The 24,374-nt window shown below is 56.0% G+C and overlaps 1 protein-coding gene across 5 annotated transcripts in view; it reads right to left on the bottom strand.

Annotated features, from left to right (window-relative positions):
* Positions 1-19,100, bottom strand: part of MYLK3 (myosin light chain kinase 3) — a 35,096-nt gene extending 15,996 nt beyond the window's left edge. For 2 of the 5 annotated variants that reach the window (XM_037066389.1, XM_037066390.1), the window contains exons 1-3: positions 7,605-8,514; positions 2,157-2,247; positions 1,067-1,475 (exon numbers count right to left, since the gene is read on the bottom strand). In XM_037066389.1, coding sequence (XP_036922284.1) covers positions 1,067-1,475; positions 2,157-2,247; positions 7,605-8,087 — 983 coding nt within the window. In that variant the 5' untranslated portion in view covers positions 8,088-8,514. Of the gene's footprint in view, positions 1-1,066; positions 1,476-2,156; positions 2,248-7,604; positions 8,515-8,810; positions 9,743-12,981; positions 13,336-18,037 lie in introns of those variants that run through there. The other 3 variants (XM_037066392.1, XM_037066391.1, XM_037066393.1) reach the window with 3 other exon arrangements.
* Positions 19,101-24,374: the final 5,274 nt, after the last annotated feature.

The following is a 24,374-nucleotide window of genomic DNA, read 5'->3' as shown; positions in this document are numbered from 1 at the left end:
AGGTCCCACACTCAGAACCCTGGCCGGGACCGCGAGACCTGCCAGGAATCCTTCCCTTCTCCTGGAGGCTCCGCTCCCTCCAGAACAAAGGCAGACCACCGACCTGGGCTTCTCTGCCAGAGGCCTGGGGTCCCCGAGGGAGGGCTCCGCGGAGGGACCGTCCCAGGCCATCCCAGGACAGGAGCAGGAGAGCACCGACCCCAGGAGGGAAGCCTGAGAGGCACCATGCCCTTCAGTGGCTGTGGAGGGCGGGGTGGGGTCAGAGAGGCCGGGGCGTGCTGGCCACGGGCCTGGGGAAGGCTGGGAGTCCTCGGTGCTGGCTCTGCTGTCCTGCACTGTGTCTGCCACAGGCAGGTCCCGTGGCCACCACCTGGGGGCCGGGTCACAGCTCCACTTCCAGGATCCCAGCACAACCCTCCTGCAGCGTCCCCAACTGCCCACGCTCCTCTCCTACCACAGTTCGGACTCATTTCAACACTGTGTGAGGACGCAGGATGGCGCACGGTCAGGTGCGCAGAGTCCGGACAGAGACCAACAACCTGGGTCAGGTTCCAACTCTGAATCCCCAGCTGAGTGGCCCTGGGGACTCTGGGCCTCCTTCCTCGTCAATACCATGGGGAGGCCCACCACACTTGCCTCCTGGGGTGCGGTGAGAGCAAAATGAGGGGAGGCCTGGAGCACAGTCTGCCCAGCCCGGTGCAGGGATGTGGTGGGGGACCTGCTGCTTGATCCGCCATTACTGCTCCAGCGGCTGGGGACGCTCAGCTCCACCGAACCGAAACCCAATGCCTGAGCCTCCCTCGGGGCTGAACCCATCAGAATCTCTGGGCATCAGCATTTAAAAATCCCTTCTAGGTGATTCTTACAGGCGCCAGGTAAGAAACCGTGTTCAAAAGTTCCGAAAGCAGAGTTGTGCCGTGGGCTGCCATCTCCGCCTTCTCTGGAGGCCGGTGCAGTGCTGCCCAGACGTGGCGCTCACCCAGGGAGACCCACGGGTCCCTCAGGCAGACGTGCTCCCGCAGGCTAGCTCCCTCCTCCCAGCCCGGCTCCCAGGCGCTCCACCTACCTGGGATGCAGGTCTTCACCCCCTGGAGCGGCCGTGGCCTCAGCTGGCAGCCCCGAAGTCAGCTCCATGCCCTCCTTTGTGGGCTGAGCATCAGGATTGCTGGACGATGGTCCTTGTCCTGCGTCTGGGGCAGCCTCCTGGCCGGTGGGGGCCTCGCTGACCCTGCTGGGTGCTGCAGGCAGTTCCAGGCCAGTCCCAGGGTTCTCGCCAGATGCCCCGGGAGCTTTGGCTTCTGCCTCTCCGGGCGGTGGCAGGTGTCCAGCAGCCTCATGGTCTGGGCCAGGAATGCCGTCTCCCTGCCCCGGCAAGGTCTCTGGCTGGGCCAGAATAGCAGGCCCCGTCCCTGAATCCCCGGCGGCGGCGGGCAGCCCCTCCGGGGTTCCCGCTGGCAGGTCAGCTTTCCGGCTCTCTACAGGGAAACGGGGGTGGGAACGCAGGCCGGTTGGAGGGTTCTCTCCCAAGGACACAACAAGGACAGGACAAGGGGGCCACACAGCAGGACGAGCTTGTAAGAGGCCGAGTGGAAACAGCCCAAAGGCCATCCACCCAAAGGGCACATCCCACAGGCGAAGCTGCGGCCACGACCCGGGGAGCCAGGAGCCTGCACGGTGGCTCTGTTCCGAGATGTGTGTGGGTGCGTGCGTGGGCATGCGGGCGTGCGTGGGCATAACTCACTTACGGTGTGGTCTAAAGACACCGCACTGTAAGGGGATGGGAAGACAATCTTTGGAAAGGGGTTACACGCAGCGGGGAGGGGAACAGGGTGGATACTTGACTTTTCATACCCTGTGTTGTCCACTTGACTTCGGGACCATGTAAACATTATGTAACATTATAAAAGAAAACTGAACTTTACAAAGAGCAACTCTTGAAGAGTTAAAGCGAAGTGAAGAAATAAGCCGCACTATCAAGTAGGCTGCGAGAGGAGAGTGTTTCCAAGTGACTTTAATGCTCAGCGGACTGCCCGTCTGACGGGTGCCCAGGAAGGACAAAGATGCTTCTCGGGTGCTGGGTGATGGCCGTGTTGGTGGCAGAGGTGGCTTTAGTCCACAGGTGTGCGAGACAGGGTGAAGCAAAGGGCTGCACTCACCTCCCTGCAGGCCCCCGGGCTCGGCCTGCACGGCCCTGGTGCATAGCGCGGGCTGCGGTGTGGCTCCTTTCTCCTCCTCTCTCTCCTTGTTCTGAAAGGACAACCACGGACACTATCATTGTTGTTAAGGTCACCGCTTGGCCACAGACCTTTGCTGCACACCCATCATGTGCCGGAGCCACGAGTGTGCACCTGGTCTCACAGTGATTCCGGCAGTGGAGAGCGCTCCGTCACTTTGGGCAGAGGGACCCTGTGGCTTTCCCCAGGTCCCCGGCTTAGTGAGTCATGGCACTGACTTAGTGAGTCATGGGCCAAGGGTGGCCCAGCCCCAGACGCAGGATCTACACCGGCCGGAACTCAAGGTGCTTAGACCAGGGGTGGGAAATACGCTTAATCTTAAAATGTTGACTTCGGTCAGTCGGTCATGGCAAGTGGGGTGTTAGCTGGGTTGCACCCTAAGACAAATGAATCCATGCTTGCTGGGGTTTGCATGCCACGACCCATCAGTAACATCTGCCTGGGAGTCAGGGGGGTGAGCCCCACATCACCCCAGGGTGTCACGGCAGTGTGGTCAGGGGCATGACCTCGCAGACCCTTGAGCCCACCTTCACCACTTGGCCAAGATCCTTAACTTATCTGCACCTCACTTTCCTCGTCTGGACAATGGGGAGAACACCATCTAGTCCGAGTTAGTGGGCAGCTGGGGGAGCTAATCTGCGGACCATGCTGAGAAGCGTGCCCAGCACTCGGGAAGCACTCAGGGTGACTCCATCCGGCCTGAGACAGACAGCGGCCTGTGTTCCGTGAGCCCTCCGCGGCTTGGCCGCACTCAGATCAGCCCACTGCAGACCCGCGCCAGCCGCTCTTACTGCCCCAGCAGCTCGGAGCTCTCAGCGTTCCGAATATAAACATTTCAAAGGAAGGAAGGAAAGAAGGGGAGGAGGGAGGGAGAAAGGAAGGAAAATGGGGACAACTGTAATTGAATAAAGAACTTTTTTTAGTAAGTATATGTATTTCTAGGGGGCCTGGCCCCTCGCTCGGTCCCCCTGGTGCTTCTGGGCCTGTGGCTGGTGAAGCAGCGGTGTGGGCACAGCGCTGAGCCGGGGCAAAGGCCCTCCCTCCTGCCCTGGCCCGTCTGGGAGCCCAGAGGCCAAATACAGCTCGGGACACACTTCGCTCGGCTTGCACAGCATTGTAAAAGTTCTGTCACGCAGACTTTAAACCTAGGAGACATTTAAGTGGAAATTCCAAGCGCCCTCCCTGAGTGATAGAGCCGCTCTGTACTCAGATTGTGCTGTGGTTGCCGGGACGCATACACTGTTGAACTGCACACTGAAATGTGTGCAGGGGACGTTGACTGTAGTAAACTATACCTTAATAAATTGGGTTGGAGAAAAGTCTTAAGTTCCCAGTGTCTCTTGGGGGGGGGGGGGAGTGAAGACCTGACCCCTCCAGGCCCACGTGGCACAAACCAGCAGGCACGGGCCCTCCCACAATGCGGGGCTCCTGGCCCTCAGCTCCCCACACGGCTCCCAGCATGGAACTGGGGGCTGGTCCCACCGCTGTTCCTGCACTGCACCCATGTCCCTCGATTCTGTCACCTGCTCATGTCTCTGAAACCCCAGGACACCAAGCTCTGCCTTCTTAACGGTAGCAACACAACACGTGGGCACGCAGTGCCCAGTGCCTGGCGTGGGGCTGGCACTCAATGAATAAACAAATGCTGCCGGCTGCCATCGGGGTGACCATTGTCATCTCCATGTGCCTTGGAGCCCAGCTCAGCAGAGACCCGTCCCTGAGCCTCTTTCTGCAGACTCGGCTCTGCCACCCCCGTCACTGGGGGGGGGCTGGAGGCTCTGTCACAGGCTGCCGGCAGTGTCACCACAGCAGTGGAGAGGGACTCGAACAGGCTGTCCTCTGGCAGCCCTTGTGGGGCCCAGATTGCCCTCTCCCCGTCTGTCTTTGGTGCAGGCACGCACGCACGCACGCAGGCATGCACACAGTATTGTCTTCAGGGCTCAGCTTTCCGGGCCCTGCCTCGCCCGGTGCATCCAAGACAAGGAGATGAGGCCCCAAACACCACTCCAGGGGACTGGCATCTCTCAACAGCTGGGTCGTGAGCCGGGCACCCCTGGCTGAGCCTGACCCCGTCCTTCCCGAAGACCACCTGGCCCCGGTAATAATCGACTTCATTTCACAACCACACGGAGTGCCACTGGGCTTTCCAGGGGACCGGCGGAGGACTTGGGCGAAGTCCTGGCACGACTGTTAAGATCTAACAGCTAACGCGAGGATCAAATTCAAGTCCACAAATAAACACTATGCTTCTACCCTCTTTGAGAACGCAAAGAGGTCTGTCTCTAGACAATCTCCACGCTGCACCGTTTTCTGTGCAGAGTGTTAACTAGCGGGGGCTGTGTGTCAGTTCGGTGCCCCTGGCACCTCCTGGGTGACCATCCCTGGCTGCAGAGCACAGGGAGGCAAGGAGGCCTCCCAACTGGGCCAGTGGGGAGCTGGCTACCAGCCTCGGGGGTCAGGCCCAAACCTGCAGTAGTTACAGGTCTGGGCGTTACCCAAAAGCCTAGAAGGGAGAGTAGTCAGTGGCGAACAGACAAGAGATGGGACCACTCAGAAAACAGGACGTTCCCTCACACCCCCCCAGAAATGTCTGGACGTCTGCAGCGCGGCCGCAGCGGCTCGTCGCACCACTGCGTGGAGAGCTCTTACAGATGAGTGAGAAAAGGCCAAAAACTGAAATGGAAAAGGAGGAAAAGACTGGAGTAGGCGGTGGGTGGAAATGTGGAAAAGGCTTCAAATCGACAAAAGATGCTCAAATGTCTAGAAAAGAAGTACAAATTAAAACTATAGTGAGATACGTAATTCTATCTATTTTTGGCTACGTTTGAGATTTTCCATAATAAAAAGTTGGGTGTTTTTTTTTAAGATTCTCTCTAAAATCGGTAAAAACATATCACCTGGGAGTATGTTTTTACTGATTTCAGAGAAAGAAATGTCAGTGTGAGAGAGAAACACTGATCAGCTGCCTCCTGCACGTGGCCCAGCTGAGGCTCGAACCCAAAACCCAGGTCTGTGCCCTGACTGGGGATCAAACCCACGGCCCTTTGGTGTTTGGGGCGATGCTTCAGACAACTGTGACACCCAGCCAGGGCCACAGGAAAGAGTCTTTAAAATTTATATGATGAAAGAAAAAGTATTAGCTTTAAGAAACAGACAACCAATCGCCTTACTTGGAGCTTGACTCGAATAAACTGTAAAGAAAAAGACGGGGCCGGGGGTGGGGGTGGGGGGGCCTGGTGACAAAGTTGAGGGACTGAGAAGCACCAATCAGCAGGTACCAACAGTCACTGGGGTGTCGCCCAGCACAGGGAACGCAGTCAGTAACGTTGTGTAACTGTGTGGCACCTGGGCACACCTGAAGGCTCATCAGGGGACCCTTTGTACAGTGTGTGACTGTCTAACCACTATGCAGTACACCCGAAACTCACACAGAATAATGTTGACTATACACTATAATTGAAATATACATTTTTAAAAAGAGCATAAGAAAGGAAAATGTGAACAGTGACTTTGGTGGTATTAGTTACTGTTTACTTTTTAGGTACGACAATAGGTAAAAAAACAAAACATCTTATCTTTTACATAAAAATGCTGAAACGTTCCAGGACAAAATGATCCAATCTTTCAGATTTGCTGAAATACTCCGGAAAGAGGAAAATTGGGGGGGGGGATGGGCCTCCAGTTTCGGGGCTCACAGGGGTCATCTTACTAAGCTGTTTTTATAAATGCTTGAAAACTGTAAGACTAAAATGTTGAACACACGCACACAGGCACAAAAGGATTTCCATTTTCATCCACCAGACAGGCAAAGAACGGAAAGACGTCGCGCCTTGTTAGCAACCGGCGTTCCCACGTTACGAACCGCACACTAAACCAGAACCGCTCTCTCTGAAGGCCGGGTGCCTTTACCGGCCGTACAGATCTGCCCTTTGGCTCCTTAGCTCTGCCGCTTCGCGGAGTGTGTCGGACGGGAAACTCGCGCCCGGATAGACAGTCGCTGCATTACTCTTGTAAGAGCTAAAAATGAGAACCGAGATGAGCCAACAGGGACGTCGGTGGGTGACTCTCCGGAGACACGTCCCCTGAAGGGCGCGCTCTGCCACTTAGGAACAAGAGTGGGGGAGCCCTCTCAGTGCTGATGTGAAATGATGCCCCAAATATATGGACCAAGAGAATAACTCGGGCCCGAGCAATGTGAAGAATACTTGAGTTGAACAAAACAAAGAGGCTGGTGTGTATCCTAACACACTTCTAGATAACAGGCTATTTCTGGAAGGTTTCACAGGAAACTGGCACCTAGGCTGGGCTGGGGGTGGGGGCGTTGTTCTGGGCCCTGGGGGACGGAGCAGGAAGGGTCTGCCCTCTATGCCCCAGGAATGGTTCTCAGCCTGGGCACCTGGTGGATGAATTCTCTTTTACAGCTGAGGCTGGCGACCAGTGGCCAGAGGACAGGTCAGGCTGGACTCACAGGGACAGGCAGAGAGCAGGGGGTGGGGTGGAGGGGGCGCTGGGGGAAGTGACTGCGCAAGGAGGGGAAGGGGTCAGCTGGGACAGCTCCGGCCAGGCTGGGGGTGCAGGAAGAAGGCACCAGCTCTGGAGACCCCAGCTTATCTGCTGCCAGAGGCTGGTGGGTACCTGCCTGCATCAGACACCGTGGCTCCAAGCCACGTGAGTGTTGCTAAGCGGCTGCCCCTTAGCTGTTCCCAAACAGTGCGTTGCCCCCTACACACCCCGCACGCACCCACACAAACACCCCCACCCCAGCCACACTCCCATTAGCTAGCGGGTTTGATTGTGCAACCTTCGGAAAGAACGGCTCCCAGAAATGCCACCTCCACCCCCAGGCTCCGGCTCCTGCCTGGCCTGTGTCCCCCATGGGTCACTGACAACACTTGTCCTCACAGGCAGCTGTCACTCCACACTCCACCCACTCGGGCATAGGGCACAAGGTTAGGGACAGGAAGGGAGAGGTTGGGGTTTCTCAATGGGGTCTCTGTCAGGAGAAGCTGATCGCTCCTCCCCCCCCCCCCCCCGTCCCCCATAGGGACACAAGGAGCAAAGAGAAGTCACCGGATGGCCAGGAAGCCTCGAGGTCCTCCTCTGCCTCGGGGCCTGTTTGTCCCCCAGCCCTAGGCACCGGCCCCACAGGCCTCCCTGGGCACGGCCTCTCCCCATCTTGAAAACCACCTATGACTTTCAGGGTCCGTCTCTCCTTTTCCCCATCAACAGGCCATGCAGGAGGCATGAGAAGGGGACGTGAGACAATCCCTAGCTCTCCTAAGATGAGCCACCTGCTGGCCTCCCCAGTGGCCTGGGGGCTGCCCACCCCTCCAGTCAGGAGGGTGCTGGGGCCTGGGCGCGGGAACCAACCTCCACAGGGCCGTCGGTCAGGCCTCCTTTCCGCCAGGGCACACTCCCCCGTGTGATGAAGTCCACCACCTTGGAGTTCTGGAACACGGCCCCCACCAGAGCTATGGCCCTGTCCACAGCCACCACCACCCTGAACAGGGCGTCGAGCCTGGCGCCGTGCTGGGCCCCATCCTGTCGCATGGCCCGCACCAGCTCCAGGACCTCCAGCCAGCCAGCCTGTGTGTCCCCCGCAGGGGCAGGGGCATGGCTGGCCTCTGCTGGGCCCGGGACTCTGGAGGCCTCCAGCTGGTGCAGGCCCTGCTCCAGGTGGCCCATGCCTTGGCACACGCACTGCAGCTTCTCCGCGACATCTTCCTGGAAATGCAGAAGCTTGTCAACCTTCTCGCTGAGCACGGTCAGCTTTCTGTCCATGGTGGTCAAGCAGTCCTTGCCCACCCCTGGCAGCCCGAGGGCCCCCACACTCTCCGTGGGGGCTCCGGACATCCTGGTGTGGGCCTGACAAGGGAGAGCAGTAGGAAGAGCGCAGAGCCCCGGTGTTCACTTGGGCAGTGGTGGCTGCAAGTTCATTGTTCCCAGGAGCTCAGAGCCAGGCCTGCAGGGCCACCCAGCAGAGACTCCCGGGTCATCCACGGAGCCCGTGCACCAGCAGGGTGTCTTTGAGCCTTTGCTTATCTGCCACTCTGCTGTGAGCCGTGAGTGACAGGCGAGTTTGGCCCGGGCCCTTACCCTTGGGGCCCCTTTGACATCACAGCAGCACTGAACATTCCTTTCTGAGAGGGTGCTGATGGGCAGGTATTTTAAGAACCTGCCGCCCACAGCCGGCAGGAGTTTGTGTGGCTGGAACTGAAGGTTAGAAGCGGGGGTCCTCGAGGCAATGAGCCTGAAGGCTGGACTCTGCTGGGGGCCCAGGAGCCCCAGACGCAGGGAGACCGAGGAGTAACCGGGGTCTCACCCGCCACTCACACAGCTAACCCACGAGAAGCAGGACCGCAAACGCACTCGAGGCCCTCAGCTTTCTGCCCTGATCCACACTGGGTGCTTCTGAAAATTACAAACGAGACCACGGGGCCCCCGCTCTGCCCCCATCCCAAATGTGTGTTAGGCTGCTCATGGGGCGGACCTGCGGGTCCCTCCCACACCAGGCCCTCCGTCACTTGTCACTTGTACCTAAAAATAGAGTGAGGAACAATGGCCTCGGCTACTCACCAAGTACTGCCCCATAGGTCATGTTCCTTGCAGGGCACTCCACTAAGGGCACAGCTGCCCGCGACCCCCTGCTCCCCTGACAGAGGCCAAACCGAAGGGACACAGTCGGGCCCCAGGAACCGAGGGGCCACACTTCCCGTGGCTCCCAGCACTTTAGCCTCACAGCCCTTGTCTCACAGGGAGCTGTGACGGAAGCGTCATTAAATACGGCTGGAAAACACTCACGTGGACGTGAGGCTGGGCACAAGGGGGTGCCACGGAGTCCCAAGGTTGCCCGGGCGCTGCTGACGGTTTCCTCGCAGGCCCTTGGCAGGGAGAAAGCCAGGCCAGAGAGGCCGTGCCCAGGGCTGCCCCGCACACACCTCCGGAGGGCAGCTCAGCAGGGGCCAAGGCCTTCGGTGTGCGTGTAAGCTTCCCACTCCGAATAAAAGCATTTATGAGAACCAGCTTTGACCTGGAAGCCTGCCATCCAACACCAGCCTGCCATGATTTTGCTCCTTCAAGCTCTGAGGGCCCCTGAACACTGTGCCACGGGAGCATGGCTGAAGCTCGGGCCCTCACTCGCCGTCCTGGGTGGGGATGGCTGCCCCGAGCAGCCCAGGCGAAAACCCAGACCCGTCTGCGGGGTGCAGTCCCGGGCGCTGTTGAGCCTGCCCGGAGCGTTGGGGGGGTGCGGTCCTATCTACTGTTTCGCATTCTGTGTTGCTCACCGTGCTTTAAAACAGATGCACAAACCAAGTCTCCTTCAGAGAGCAGCTGGTGACCGCCGTGCTCCAGCGGCTCTTGGGACGTGCTGTGCCCCCAGCAGGGCCTCCCCTGGCCCGGGCACGGACAGGGAGTCTCCCCCACACTGCCCGTGATACTCCCCTAGGGTGCCAGGGTGCCCCGAGTCCCGCTCTGGGCAGGGCTGCCTAGTAGGTGCCGGTGATCTCTGGGTAAGGGTGTCCTTACCCACCCACAGAGGCAGACCCAGGCCCTGGGAGAGAGTCCCCACCAGCGCGCCCCACCAACGACCCAGTCACAACGGCCACTTCAGAACATGGGTGTCCGGGCCAGCCCTGGGTTCGGACAGTCTGGAACCATGTCTACAAAATCCAGACGAACCCAAAAGAAACAGACGCCCCAGACGCGTATCTACATCAAAGGCTAACTATTTAAATGCCAAAGGATTTGCTCTGGAGTCCTGGAGGAGCAGGGACTGCCAGCGGCAGGCGGCTACTCCACCAGCCAGAAGCCCCTCCCAGCTCCCCGAGGTCAGCAAAGCCTTGTCCCCATCCACAGGTACACCAGCAGGAAGTGGAGGTTGGGCCAGCCACCAGGAGGCCAGGAGAGGGAGACAGCACCTGGGGTTTTCCAGCACCCCTGGACACACAGGGCAGGAAACCATGGCAACTCCCACGAGTCAGCTTGGGCTCCTCTGGGACCCACAGTCCTGAGGAGCTCCAGGAGGCCCTGCTGGAACCGCTGTCCTCCCCAAGGCCCATGGGAGGCACGCACTTGTGAGCACATAGTGGGCCTTGGTGTGGCTCCCCCACTGACTGGCACAGGGCCAGCAGGAGCCACAGGCCGCTCATTGTGGACAATGGTGCCTGCATAGAGAATCGGGGAGCCACAACCCCCCAAGTCAAGAGAACATGAACCAGAGATGAGGCTACTGAGCTGGATGGACCCGGGCAGCACATCCAGTGAGGCCTCACCCTTCCTGGATGAGAACAGGGCGCCCACCCACTCCTGAAAACACACAGGCCCACCTGTTTGCTGTAGGCTTTAATCAGCACACACCAAACCCCAGGACCCCTCGCCAGCCTGTGATGGCCAGCTTTCCCCTCGACCCCAGGTGGGATAAGAGGGGTGCAGAAATGCAAAGCAGAGGGGTCCATCCCAAAGCTGTGGACCCCCTCCTTCGATGGGCATGGCGAGGAGAGCCCCCCCACTCCTGGAGATCAGAGGATGACTCCTGGAGAAACTCAGGGGTCCACGCTGCGACTGTCCCACGTGCTGGCTCTGGGGGCCGTCTGATCATCCTCAACACGGCCAAGCACACAAGCCTCGAGCACCCACCCGCTTCTTTGGGCCTCATTCTGGAATATGCACAGATTAAAAAAGGTCTCCAGGTTTTCCCGGAAGCCCCCTAGATGAAAAGGGGGAGCCCAAAGCGAACAAGCAGAAACATCCACAGTGGAGGAAACAGCAAAGTTTTTAAAAGGCTCTCAGCCGCAGAAAAGCATGAAACATGGAGTAGAAGACAGGCCTTGGGGATCCAAGATGCAGATGCTCAAGTTTAAGAGGGAGGGACTAGAAAATAGTTACAGTCCCAGAAAAGGGAACTGAAGGGTGGAGACGCACACGTCAGGAAGAGACCGAAGGACGCTGGACCGTGGCACCGGCCGTCCGGCAGCACCTAATCCAGGGGCCTGCGGGAGCAGAAATGAGAGGGAAGGAGCTTACCTAAGGAATCCTACTGTCTTCATGCAATTCTGGGACACGGGGATAAAAAGTCAAGTCTCCCCCAAATTTAAGAGAAAACAAAGCCGTATGTCCAAGAACTGAAGTCAGCACAGCCTCAGACTTCCCACCCTAAGAGCAGCTGGATGGTAGAAGGCAGGTTAGATGCAAAATGTTAACGCAGAAAGCTCGGCCCCTTAGGTTTTTCAAGACCTTGCACCGGTCAGAGGTCAGAGGTCAGAGGTCAGAGTGAAGAGTTTTAAGACTTGCAAAGATGTGAGAAACGTAGGTATCCTTTCTAAGGAAGCTGTTTTGAGGCTATACTCCAGCAAAATGAGGGACTGAACAAATAAAGGACCAGCTCCAAGAAACCCCAGCTCTGATCTAGGTCCAAAATTCAGGCAGGAGGATGGGGAGCCCCCACGAGGGAGGACTTTGGGGGGGAGAAAACAGTCTACCGTATCAACAAAGTCACGCAGCCACATGCGAAGGGCGTGTGGCCTGGCGTCAGGCTGTCCGGTTCCACCCCTGCGTCTGCCGGTTTTGGGGGGCAGACTCGTGGGCCGGTTAACTTGGCCCGAGTCCGCGCTTCCTGGGCTGCAACGGGAGAAGAACGGTGCATACACTCCGGGGCCACGTCACCGGTTACGTGAGAATGTTTATGAGGCACCTGGAACCGTGCTTGGCACACTGTAAGTGCTCAAATTTAGCCACCAGCATGATACTGGCTTAGAGGGCAAAGGTAACAAAAGAAATTAGACCCCTCGAAAATCCGAGCTCTTCCAAGAAAGAATGAAATTAGAGTGCACGATGGACTTTAGAGCCAGCAACAGCTACGTTAGTTACCCTGTGCCGAGAGTCAGGTTTTCATTTCTCTGACGGGAAGCCGGTAGACGGCGTGCAACCCCGAAGAGGAGGAGATAGGAGGCAAACACCAGGAGGAGCAGCTGCAGGACTCCGGGAGCGTTTGCTGCTGGGGAGCGGGCTCCGCAGAGGTCGAGGGCACAGCACTGAGGGGAGGCCCACACAACACGGGGCAGGGAAGGGGCTCATTCTAACACAATCAAACACCAGGACGATTCTCTGAGAGGCGCAGGCCACGTGTCCGGGGGGAAGGGCGGACTTCTGGGCCGGCTGCACAGCTGGCATTGACTCGACTCTCCGCACAGAGCCCTCCTCACCTGCAAAGCAGGCTTAGCTGCGCAGGGCTGCCTGAGTCTTCATGTGAAGACTCAGAAATCAGAACTGACCCCCCCGCCACCAACCCCTCCACACCTGAGGGTCAGCCGCCAGGATGACATGTGCTGTCACCGCAGTGCAGGTGGGGCCGAGAGGAAGAGGCCCACCTCCCCGGGCCTTACTCAGCTTCCCTGCGAGCAGTGTTACCCGATGTGCAAACACGTCCTCCACCAAGTGGAGCTAACTCGGGAAAGGAAACCAAGAGATGAACCAAAACCCCCACAAGCCTCGCAGGGGCCAGGGCAAAACAGCCCTGGGGCCGGCCCCACTCGGCCCCGTCTGCCCACAACCTCCTGCATGCACGGGGAAGGACCCCAGTTGCCCATCCCAGACTGGACCCGGCAACCAAAGCTTTCTGCTGAGTTCTTGGTCCCAGAGGACCCAGGTCTAAGTTACCACCGTCACCCAGGCTCCCTCAGTCCCATGACCCTAACAATTGCTCCTCGGGCTCCCACTTCAAAGCAGACCGGCCAGAAGCTGCCCTTACCGCAAATATCTGGGTGTAACCTGATGCCCGCTGCTGGCCCCTGGCGCTGGGGCTGCGAAGCGCCGGAGAGGGGCACGGAGTCCGCATCCTGCCGCCGCCGCCGCTGCTGCTGCGTGGCGCCTCTGCCAACTCCGTGTTTACTCTGCCTGCAGATGCCTGGTCGCCTGAGCCTGGGAATGAGGTGGGCTGGCTGGGATGATTTCTCTAGAACACGAGAGTCCCGATAAGCTCGGCATCCTGCTTATCTCTGACCCTGTTCCAGGCCCCAAGCCACACAGAGGCTTCGCCTGGTTATCTGCTTCGCTGAGCTGTATCTGCTCCCAGGGGCCCACTTCCTGCATCACTTAGTGAAGTGTTCAATTGGGAAACAAACATGGTGGGGTCTGAAGGGGGAGAAGGGAGCAGGGAGGGCACCCGAAGGCCAAGCTGACCTGGGCTCAGACCCCAGAGGCCTGCTGCAGGGGCCTAGCAGACAGGCTGGGAATCCCTGCCAGGGCGCCCTGGGTGTAGGGGGAGGCCTGGCCAGAAGCAGGGTGGGCTAGCAGCCCAGCGTCACCTCACTGGGGTTGCTGGCACCCGAGCTGGGAGCCTGGCCGTTTACCTCCAGGCTGGGAGGGTCCAGTTACTGCCACTTCAAGGAAAACTACTTGGGAGGTGACAAGGACACACAGCATCGCCTCAAGGAGGGGGACATGCTGCAGTCAGGGACAGAGTGAGAGGCCAGGTCCAACTCAGCACTTGCCTGCAGGGAGACCCCGGGCCAGATCTTCCCAGAGCCCCCGGGGGGCCAGGCCCTCTGTACATACTGGCACACACGCCTCCCTCTGGGACCCCAAACCGCCCCGCCCAGCCGACGGGAAGCAGAAGAGCTGCAGACTTTCCACATGAGCTCATTTTCTGAGTGACTGCACTTCAGTGATGTCTGATTTAAACCTCGGCTCGACGACCCTACAGGGCAGGTTACGCTGTCCCATCCCACTTTACAGAGGGGTCCATCCACCCACTGAACTTGCGTTGCTCACTCAGGGCCACAGTCAGAAAGCGCTGGGAACCAGGCTGGAGACTCACAGCACCCTGCTGATCGGAGGCAGCGACCTCGGAGACCATCGGGGTCAGCTCCCTCGTTTTACAGACGGTGATCCAAAGCCCAGAGAGGGGAAGGGACTTTCCGAAGGTCACAAAGTAAGTCCATGGCAAGGACAGGGCCAGCAAGCAAAACTGTTGACCTGAGAGTGGCTGGGGAACCCTCAGCCTGCTCTGTGGGCTGCAGACCAGGGGCATGTGCGCGCATGTGAGCGGGCCCGTGGGCCTGACCCTGCCAGCTGTCTGAGGGGGGCCCGGGGGCAGGGACCCCCAGAAACAACACTGGCTGCTTACAGCCCCACAGAAAAATGTCGACAACCCAGAAAGATAGTAAAACAGCAGCCCCGGTCCTGCCGGAAGGAATCCAGGAACGATGCTTGGGAATGAAAGCAAAGTCGGCTGGCCTCTGCAGACAGCAGAGCGCGGAGCGGCGGCCCAGTGGGACCCGGTCTGCCCTGGGGAAATGCCCTGCTTGCTCACAGCGGCTGGTGGGGTTGCTCCCAAAGCCTCAGTCTCTTGTGTGGTCAACATTCCTACCCCTGGTGGGTGATGTTTTATTTCCTCCACTCCATTCCCATGCACTCAGGTCAGATGCCATCAGCCTGAAAATAGCAGAGAACGAGAAAAGCACCCCCAGGCACCAAACCCAGACTGGCACCCACTCATTCATCCACCCTTTTGTTCATCCGTCCATTCGTTTGCTGAGTAAGCCTTCTTAGGAAATGATAAAAGCACTAATATTCAGTGACCACATTTGTGTGTCCAGCATTACCCTAGATCCTTACAGAAATTACCTTTGCCCCTCAGAACAATCTGAGGGGGAAGGACTACACTCCCCATTTCCCAGACATGTAAACTGAGGCTTGAAGTGGTAATGTCATTCCATATAAATGCCAGTGGTCAGACCCCACAGTCTGCTCACCACTGAAAGGCTTCTCACTAAAAACATCTCTCTGGCCCTGGGTGGTGTGGATTGAGCGCCAGGCCTGCGAAACAGAGTGGCCAGATCGATTCCCAGTCAGGGCACATGCCTGGGTTGCGGGCAGGGTCCCCAGTCGGGGGCACGTGAGAGACGACCACACGTGGACATTTCTCTCCCTCTCTTTCTCCCTCCCTTCCCCCTCCGAGGGGGCAATGCAGAAGCTGGCTGTGTCTGGGGACTGTACTTGCCAAACACCAACTCAGAAATACAATCCTATCTGCAGGTTGAAACTAGGTCAACGAGGTTCGTGCCCACCCTTCTGCTGGCTGGCACGGGTAAGGTGCCCCCTGCAAAGTGTGTGGTCACAAGCTCACGTTTACGCCCATCTGAGGTGGCCAGGTGATGGACCCCGCTGTAGAGACTGGGGCTCCCAGTGGGCCAGGCAGAGCTGCAGGGCCTGTGTCCACAACAGTTGGCAGGGTTTCTGGAGCCCCCCTCCTCCCCTCCCCATCACACGAGGACCCCAGTTGCCTGGCCTGGCCCCACAGGAACCCGAGGGGGACTGCAGGCTTCCCGGGTTAGCGCCTCTTCTGAGCCTGACTATGCAGACCCCACGGGGAGCACTTCAGCTCTAAGTCTGAATTAACGCCTAACGGCACCAATGTCGGGGAGCTCAGACCTCGGCCTGGGCTGTGGGGGACGGGCAGGCTGGGCAGCAGGGGCCCAAACACACGGAGAATGGGGGAACCAGGGTCATCACCAGCTGCCAGGCATAGGGTGGCCTGGGGCAACACGGGGCCACACGCCAGTGTTTCCAGCCCTCCCGTCTGAAAAGAAGACTCCCGTCTTCACCAGCTCATTTCCGCCCCCTCCGTCTAGCCCCACCCTCCCAGGGCCTGGGCTCAGGAGTGTGTGTGCCAAATCTGAAGAATGGGTTGGGGGACCTGAGGTCTGGGGAGAGGACGTGGCCTGAGCTGGGTAGTGAGCAGCCCAAGCAGGAAAAGAGAGTGGGAGAGGGAGACTCAGGAAGGGTGTGGGTTGGGGAGGGGCGGAGCTAGGGCAGCCACGTGAGGGTCAAGAGTCGGGGAGAAAAGAGGAGAGGGTTTGCAAAACCATGGGCCACAGGGCAGTATGGTCACCGGGACCCAGGAGCGGGAGCAGCGTCGTGGTTGGCTGTCCGTCCCCCTGGGGCTTTGCAGAAACTGTTACATGGTGTCAACCAATTCAGGGTGTGGAGGGAGACAAAACAATTAGAAAACCTTTTGGCCAAGATGGAGGACTTCCCAGAGGAAATGGGATTTGAGCTGAACCTGGAAGGATGGGTGGCGTTGGGGAGGCCAAGGCAAGGGCAGTTCCAGCAGGACCCAGTGAACGAAGCTCTGTGAGGGGACGGGCCTCAGGTGCCCAGAGACCCAGCTGGTCCCGTAGGCAGGACCCTTCAGAGAGTGGACCCAGCTCAGGCAGAGATCTACAGACCCAAAGCAGCAGGACACCGGGCAGCCACCCACTCTGGACGTCTTTAGGTGGGAAGGAACGTGATGAAGTCAGCGAGTCAGAACAGATGACATGACCGCCTGGAGTATGGGCGCCGACTGGGAGGGAACCTGGAGCCCCTGCCAGGGTGCTGGAGGTGTCCCGTACTCCGGGAGGCGCCCACAGGCCTGCTGGGTCCAGTTCAGAGGCTCTGAGGTTGGTGCGTGGCACCACATCTAGGCTGTGCACAGCTGGGTCCTTTTGTGGGCACGAAAAAGGAGGCGGCGGACCTGACAGCAGGGTACAAAAGGACTGGGTGGCTAGGGTCGTCCTCCACACAGGAGCTAAAACCAGCGCGTGTTTACCGCCTCGGGGGCGTGTGTCGTTGCCAAAACATGGAACGCTAAGGAAATGGGGACATCTGAGAGAGTGACTCCGGGGCAAGTTCTCGGACAAGTGCTGACTGCAGTCGGAGGCCCACGTTCTGCCCCCCGCACGTGCCTGCAGCAGAAGCAGGACCCCCACCCCACATCAGCAGGCTGGAGACCCTAAGGATGTGCGATGTTCTTTCCAGACCCATAGGTGGAGACCTCACCCCCAAAGCAGGTGGCAAAACCCTGAGTCCACACCACAGAACTCCATTTTGTGTACATAAAATATACGGAGGGGGCAGGATGGCCAATTCTGCACCAGAGATTGTAGGTGATCTTTACTTCCTACAATTCATTTATATAATCACTCTAATTTTTTAAGTGTGTATTATTTGTGTTATTACACACTTGTTTTCCTGCTATGGTCACCTATCCCCCCCACCCACAGGAGTCACTCAGGACAGACAACACGTCACTGAGAGAGGACCTCGGCGGCCGGCAAACAGCACGTCACGACCTCCTGGGGAGGGCCGAGGGGGACTGCTCGCTTAGCCTTACAGCACAGGCGGCAAGCTCAAGGCCCTCGGCCACACCCGGCACCTCGTTTCTGCCCGGCGGCAGCACTGAGCCCTCACTTAACCATTAGGGAGCACTTACATTTACACAGTCCTAAAGTTACATTCCGCCCTTTGAAGGCAACCTCGAGGCTGATGTGGCCCCCAGTAAAAATGAGTGTGACACCCGTGCCAAATGAACAGAACACAGGCGCAGACTCAGGGCTCCGGAACAACTGCAAACCCCAGGGGGAAGAACGAATCCCCTCTTTGGCTTTATTTTTAAAATAGATTTTGCCCCCTCCATCTTGAAAACACATCTGCCCTATTCCACGTGCAACTCATAAACTACGCGGTGGAATCATGTGGGGAGTTTTTAGAGCAGAGCCGGCAAGCGTGGGGGAAGGACCCCCAACTGCGGCATTCTCCCCGGCCGCGAGCCCGTGTCACAGCGGTGAACCTGAGCACAGTGCTGAAGGCTAAATCGCACACGTGGTCCCCACACAAAACCTAAGGCAAAACCGTGCACCAGAAAGCGTGCGTTGTCACTGTTGCTGGGTTTTGACCAGACCCTAAAAACCATGCAGAGGGTCTACATGCCCCTCGTGCACCTGCTGAACACACACTCACAGACGTGTATCCTGTGCACTTACATACCACCTTCCATCCATGGGTCCCAGGGGTCTGTCAGAAGTCGCTTCACAAATCCCCAGCGCGACGTGGAAATACCGTTACCTCCATCTTACACACAGAGCAACTTCACCTGGGGGCGGGCGGCTCAGTGGCTGGCCAACGGTGACAAGCTAAGACAAAAATCCACGCAGGCCGCCCTCTGCTCTCCCCTCCTCCCCCTTCCTCCCCGGACCGTCTCTCTGAGCTTTCTGTTGGCCCTGGTTTTAAACCCTGCATGCAGACCATTGTCTCCCTGGTGATGGAGGTGGCATTCTATTTCCTGCCCTGACGCTGGCCCGGGGCCCTGGCCACACCGCATTTAGCCACAAGTGCATCAGCCCTGCGTGAGTGGGGACAACTTGGCTGCTTGGAAACCCTGAGTAGCGTGTGTCAGCTGGCCCGAGGCCGCCCAGAGCCACTCCAGGCCAAGCTGCTAACGCCTCCATCACTAGCCCACAGAGACCCACAAAGAAGGCAGTGACGTCTCTGGGAGCCGGGGGAACAAACAGGAGCCGCTCAGAGGCAAACCCCCGGGCCCACGCCAGGTCAGCCCCGGGGAGAACCACCCTCACATGCTGGCCTCCCCCAGGAAGTGAATGCCGTTAATAACGAGGTGTACATCCGGGACTACTGCTAGTACATGAGGGCTAACAGACTCACTTATCTGTGGCGTCTATCTGGTTAACAGGCTGTCCACCTTCTGAATCCAGGTGGGATCAACTTTTTCACAGGTTGCTCTGTGAACTTTAACTTGGCCACAGGCCCTGGATAACTTTCCGCAGCAGCAGATGCAGAGCTATCTGCATATCGTTCTATCCCCTACTGGTTGACATTTCAGTTTGCAGTTTCTCTTTTTCTAAAAAGGCAAAATCTACTTTTCTGTTTCATTGACCCTTAGCACTCATGCCACCCAAACTGAGAATGTACCGTCACACCTGTAAAGAATCTCAGTGGATTCAACTTCGAACCCTAACTGGATGAAATACAGCAAGTCCAGTTAAATTAGAAAAGTCAACTCCCCAGTAGAGTCCACACACTATTGTATTTGCATTTTTATAAAGAGCAAAGTACATTGCTGGTGTACTTTTTACTTACTTTTTTTTTTTAGAGAAAGAGGAAGGGGGAGAAGAGAAAGACTGATGTGAATAACATCAAGCGGATGCCTCCCGTACGCACCCCAATGGGGGAACTGAACCCGCAACCTTTTGGGGTACGGGATGATGCTCCAACCAACTGAACCACCCGTCCACGGCTGTAGACTCTTGTTGTTTTTTTTAAAGGAAAGGATTACTTGCATACTTTTTAAGAAATAAAAAAATGTACTTCAATGGGAACATTACATTAATTTACAGTTCTCTTGCTAGAAATGCTATTTGTGCGATAAGGACCAGGAAGTGCGTGTTGCTCTTTGACCTTCGCTAATGAACCAGACGCGCCCTCTCTGCGTTAGGGGAGGAGAGCACACAGAGGAATGGGGCCATGTCACGCAGGCTGAGAGCCGACACCTCTCGGGAAGCCAGGACGCTGATGGGAGAGCTAACGGATAAAGGGCACCTTAGAGAGAGCAGGGCAAGGTATGAGGTCTGCGCGCAGAGGCGGGCTGTCACTCAGCCCGAGGGAGGGAGCCCGGGCACATGGCGGCTCAACTGTCCCTCCCGCTTCGTCCCCACCTGCACCCACACAGACCCGCCAAGCACGGGCAGCTGGCATCACCGTCCGGCACAAGTGAACGGCCCCCTGGCAGCTCTTCTCTGAAGACAGTAAACAAGCCACATTGGTGAATCCAACGTTTTTTCGCCATCGACTTGATGACTCACAGTCAGGCTGTCATTCTGGCAATCAGACCTCAGCCTAAAAATGAGCTCTCCCTCACCTCCCCCACCTCGAGTCCGGGGCACCCAGTCAGGACTGTCACTGGGGAGATGACACCCGGGTTCCACAGACCTTTCTTAAATAGCACCCAAGCAAACAGCAAGGGATTAGCAGACCCAGCTAGAGAAAAGGACTGAGATACACAGACGTAAAAAAATCTGCTAAAAACAAAGACAGTCCGGGAATGGAAGAAAACTTGGCTCCAAGATATTAAAGAATTTTCAGGCCCTGGCTGGCGTAGCTCAGTGGATTGACCACAGGACTGAGAACCAGAGGATCGCGGTTCAATTCCCAGTCAGGGCACATGCCTGGGTTGCAGGCCAGTTCCCCGCAGGCCAACTCCCAGCAGGGGACACGCGAAAGGCAACCATACATTGATGTCTCTCTCCCTCTCTCCTTCCCCTCTAAAGATAAATAAATAAATAAATAAAATAAAATAAAAAAACTTTTCAAAACCAGAAGAGGCTGATTTGAAAAAAAAATCAGAAAACGATCGGAGAAGCGATTACAGATTTAAAATAGGGTGATGGAAACAAAATGTTCAAAAGGTGAATCGTAAGACAGTGACAATCCACCAGAGCACAGGACAAACGGAGAGAAAGTGTGAAAGAACAGACAAACCCTAAAGTCCCGCGTTCCCTAAATGGAGGCCCAGGAAAGAACAAGGGCTGGGGGTGGGGGAAGGACAGCCGAACCCAGCCCCACCCCAGGCTCTTCGTCACTGCCCCCTCCTCAGGGGAGCGCTGCTGGGGGCCCCTGGCCTTCCCCTCCCAATGCTGGAGGTGGTATACTCAGGAAAGGGGGTTGGGGACCAGAAAATGACAAGTGACTACCACCTTGTTCCCATGACCTGATGACACCGAGGAAGCCGGGACCACAGAGTGTGTTGTGTGTTCCACTGGCAATCTAGGGAACCCACCCAAGTCACTGAGGAATGCTGACATCAGGGTGGAGGGACAGAGCCCGGCACTAATGACCTGCCTCTGGGCCACCATCAGTCCCCCTCGTGGGGTCCAGCTGTTCAACTGCTTCAGGCTGCACCAGCTCCCCGGCCCCTGTCCTGTTTACAAGGACACCGGGACCTTCCCCAGTGCCTTGGGCGAGTGCCTGGCTGGCCGACACCCTGCCTTCTCCAGAACGCCCCTCCAGTCTGCATCTGCGGCCTCCCAGCACCGTGTTGGCCCCAGGGGGCTGGTCAGGACCGACTGACACGGGAGATTTGACAGTGTGAAATGACGGGGTTCGCCACCCCACACAACTGGAACTTGGTCCGGGGAGAGAGAGCAGCGAGACTGTCTTCGGGCTTCAAGCTGGAGAAAAGGGCCATGAACCCCCATAAATTGAAAAGGGCAGGGTTTAAACTGGCACAAAAGAGGAAGTGTAAGACAAAAGGTTCCACAGAGTGCTTTTCCACGACCGGGAACTGTGACGCAGGCCGAGGCAGGCTCACTGGCACCACTCAGACTCCGCACGAGGGGAGCAGTCACGGCTGAGCGCCCACAGGGGAGGCGGGGGTAAGGCTCAGGACAGGACGAGTCACCAAGTGTGACACTTGCAACGCAAGTGCTCTGCCCGCCAGAGACCTGCATGAGTTTTCCCCATGAAACCGATGCACAATATGGAGTGTGTGTGGGAATAAATCTCCAAAGTGTGGGATCACGGCAGAAGGAATATAAAGGGGGATCAGGCTGAAATACTGACGTGGGGGGTCTCTAAGCCGAAATTCCGAATTCAATGTTTAACTGTATGGGGTAGGAAGGGGTCTAAGAGCCTGGCTGGTCAGCTGACCCACGGACTCAGGCTACACTAAATGGACCTGAAACCCGCCAAGGTCTGTTACGAAGAGCTGCCTCGGTGTGCTGAAACACAGGCACCCAGGGGCTCAGGGGTACTGTTACATTCCCGCCCTTACTCCCGTCATTTCTATGGTACGATGCACTCATTGAGGCGAACTTTCTAGCACAGAATCTAACTTACAGGGTCAGAGACAAGGAGGTGACCCTCACTCCTGTGGGTCTGGCCAGTGTGCTCCTGGTGGTATGAAGGACGGCCGCAACATGCAGGTGGAGGTGTGCCTTTGTCACTGCTTCCGAGAGTCTGGAGAGCTGGAGGAGGAGGACAGCAAGACAAGGGGTAGACTGTGCTCTGAGTGTGACTTACTAGGCTCCAGTCCCCAGTGTGAACTACTGACCCAGGAACTGTTAGGATGACGTTTTGTACACAGGACAGTCTATAACCAGGCTTCCGGTCTCAGCTCTGACATGGGAAGAGTTTGGAAGCCCTTACTGCCACCCTTACAGGAAAAGGGCTAAAGAAACTGAAAAATCAAGGACTCTTCTGGGACCTCTCAAAGCCCTGACGCTGTGTGGCAAAGTGCCACCCTGAATTGTGGAGAGGTGCGAACCCAGAGCGTCGCAGGAACAGTCTGCTTACCTGGGGCGGGGACCTTCGGGCCACACACAGGCGGGAACGCTTCCACGGCACTCCCACCAGATGCTGGACGCTGCCCGGGCTGCCGTGAGCGCGGGGGCTCCTGGGCCTGCAGCCTTGGGGGGCAGAGGCGCACCCCTTCCTCGGCACTCCTAGAATCCTACCAGCCTCTCAAAGTTAAAAACCAAGAAAAAACCCCCTCCTAGTTCCTTCTCGGAGAGAAGACAGAAATAGCCATTTTGCAATATAACCAGACCTTTCTCCAGAACAAAGGCCTACTCCCCACAGGAAAAGCTTTTTCCATAGTCTTACTCACCTAGAGGAAAAGAATTTGGTTAAATAAGTTACATCACAAACAGGGGAAGCTAATTTCTCCCTCTGCCAAAGAACTTTTTAAATAAGCCAATGATTTAACAGGAGCATCTGAAATAAATTACTTTTCTCCATGGCAAGCTCCAGCCTGGTCGTCTACTCCCTTACCCAATGACTATTTTAACGTGACTCTCCTCTATGGGGCCTCCGGCTTTAAAGGGACAGACTCAGATACCAACATTCTTTAGAGATGCCTATTCAATAAGCTGTTCTTGCTTTCTCTGAGGGCATATATATATTCACAGCATTTCTAGATTCTTAACCATTTTTGTGATTCTTTTTTAAAAATGAAATGGTTTTCCTGTATTATGTTTCAAAGATAAAATCATATGAGCATCATCAACAGGGCTTTAAAACACACACAAGCCCTGGGTGGGTGGCTCGGTTGGTCGGCGCATCCCCCCGCACACCAAACGGCTGTGGGTTCCACACCAGTCAGGGTGGGTATCTAGGTCGCTGGGTTTTGTGCGAGAGGCATCCGATTCACGTTTCTCTCTTAAATCGATGTTTCTCTCTCTCCCTTCCTCTCTCTCTAAAATCAATAAACACATCCTCGAGTGAGGACTTAAATATTAAAAGTAAACAAATAAATCAGATGCATACAAGAAAACTGTTCTAGTACCTGAAGGTAAATACAGAGTGCCAGACGGAAAAAGGAGTCTTAGGAACTACCTCCGAACAAGAATATCTTTTTAGCGCCCTCTGCTGGCTACCACTTAAATAAAGTGGGAAAAGTAACCCTTTTTCTTCAGGGAGATGCTTGGGAGCCGCAGGACCAAGGGGACAACGCTATCGTTACAGCCAGAAGGGAAATTCTCCTAAGGTGAGTCTAATGACTGAATACCTTCCCTAATTAGGCTTAAGGACATCCAAACAGACTTGGCCATGGGCGACAGGTTTAAAATAAGGGAAGTTCTTTGTCAAGTCTGAATATGTTAATCGTTAAATTGATATACAAACGACAAAAGCTTTTAATATAAAACAAAGCAACTATATAAAGCATTATCATTTAACACTACAAAAATTAAGAATTTAAATCTTTCACAAACCTCACTACAGGAAAAAGTTTGTAACACACTATCTTATCTATTAGTTTCAACATTAAGGTTTATTTTTTCTTCCAGAGTGAGGTTAACAATTTAAATAATTATCAGGATGTATAAATGAACATCCACTCAGATAAAACATTACTGCTTAAAAGTGGCTGAGAAGTATTCTGCACATAATAAATATAATGTCTAGGTTAACAGGCACCATCTTGAGAGCAGAAAAGTGTTTTTTCATAACCAATAAATAAATTACATTCAAGAAAACAAGGTGTTTATATCTGAAGTATCATATATCCTTATGTTTTTCTTAATATAGCACCCAAACTTCCAAACTGTCTAGAAAGTATCTCCCAAAATATAACTCATACCTTAAGTCATAAAAATAAAGGCCAAGAAAAAATCAATTTAAGACAAAATTTACAATTTATATTAATTCCCCAGTCAATAAAATATCAAGTGCCAATTTGTTGAAAGCAAATGAACTGTACATATGCAATCCATTAGTACTGAAAACCTGAAATATATATTTTTAAAAATCATTCTTTCTCAAAGTACTTAAAATATTGCATCTCTGGTGGCAAACCTGAAAATCACC

This window comes from Sturnira hondurensis, unplaced genomic scaffold (assembly GCF_014824575.4).
Source record: "Sturnira hondurensis isolate 20B ecotype Veracruz unplaced genomic scaffold, ASM1482457v3 Scaffold0016617, whole genome shotgun sequence".
NCBI classification, from domain to species: Eukaryota; Metazoa; Chordata; class Mammalia; order Chiroptera; family Phyllostomidae; genus Sturnira; species Sturnira hondurensis.
This window is presented reverse-complemented; position numbering and strand designations above follow the sequence as displayed.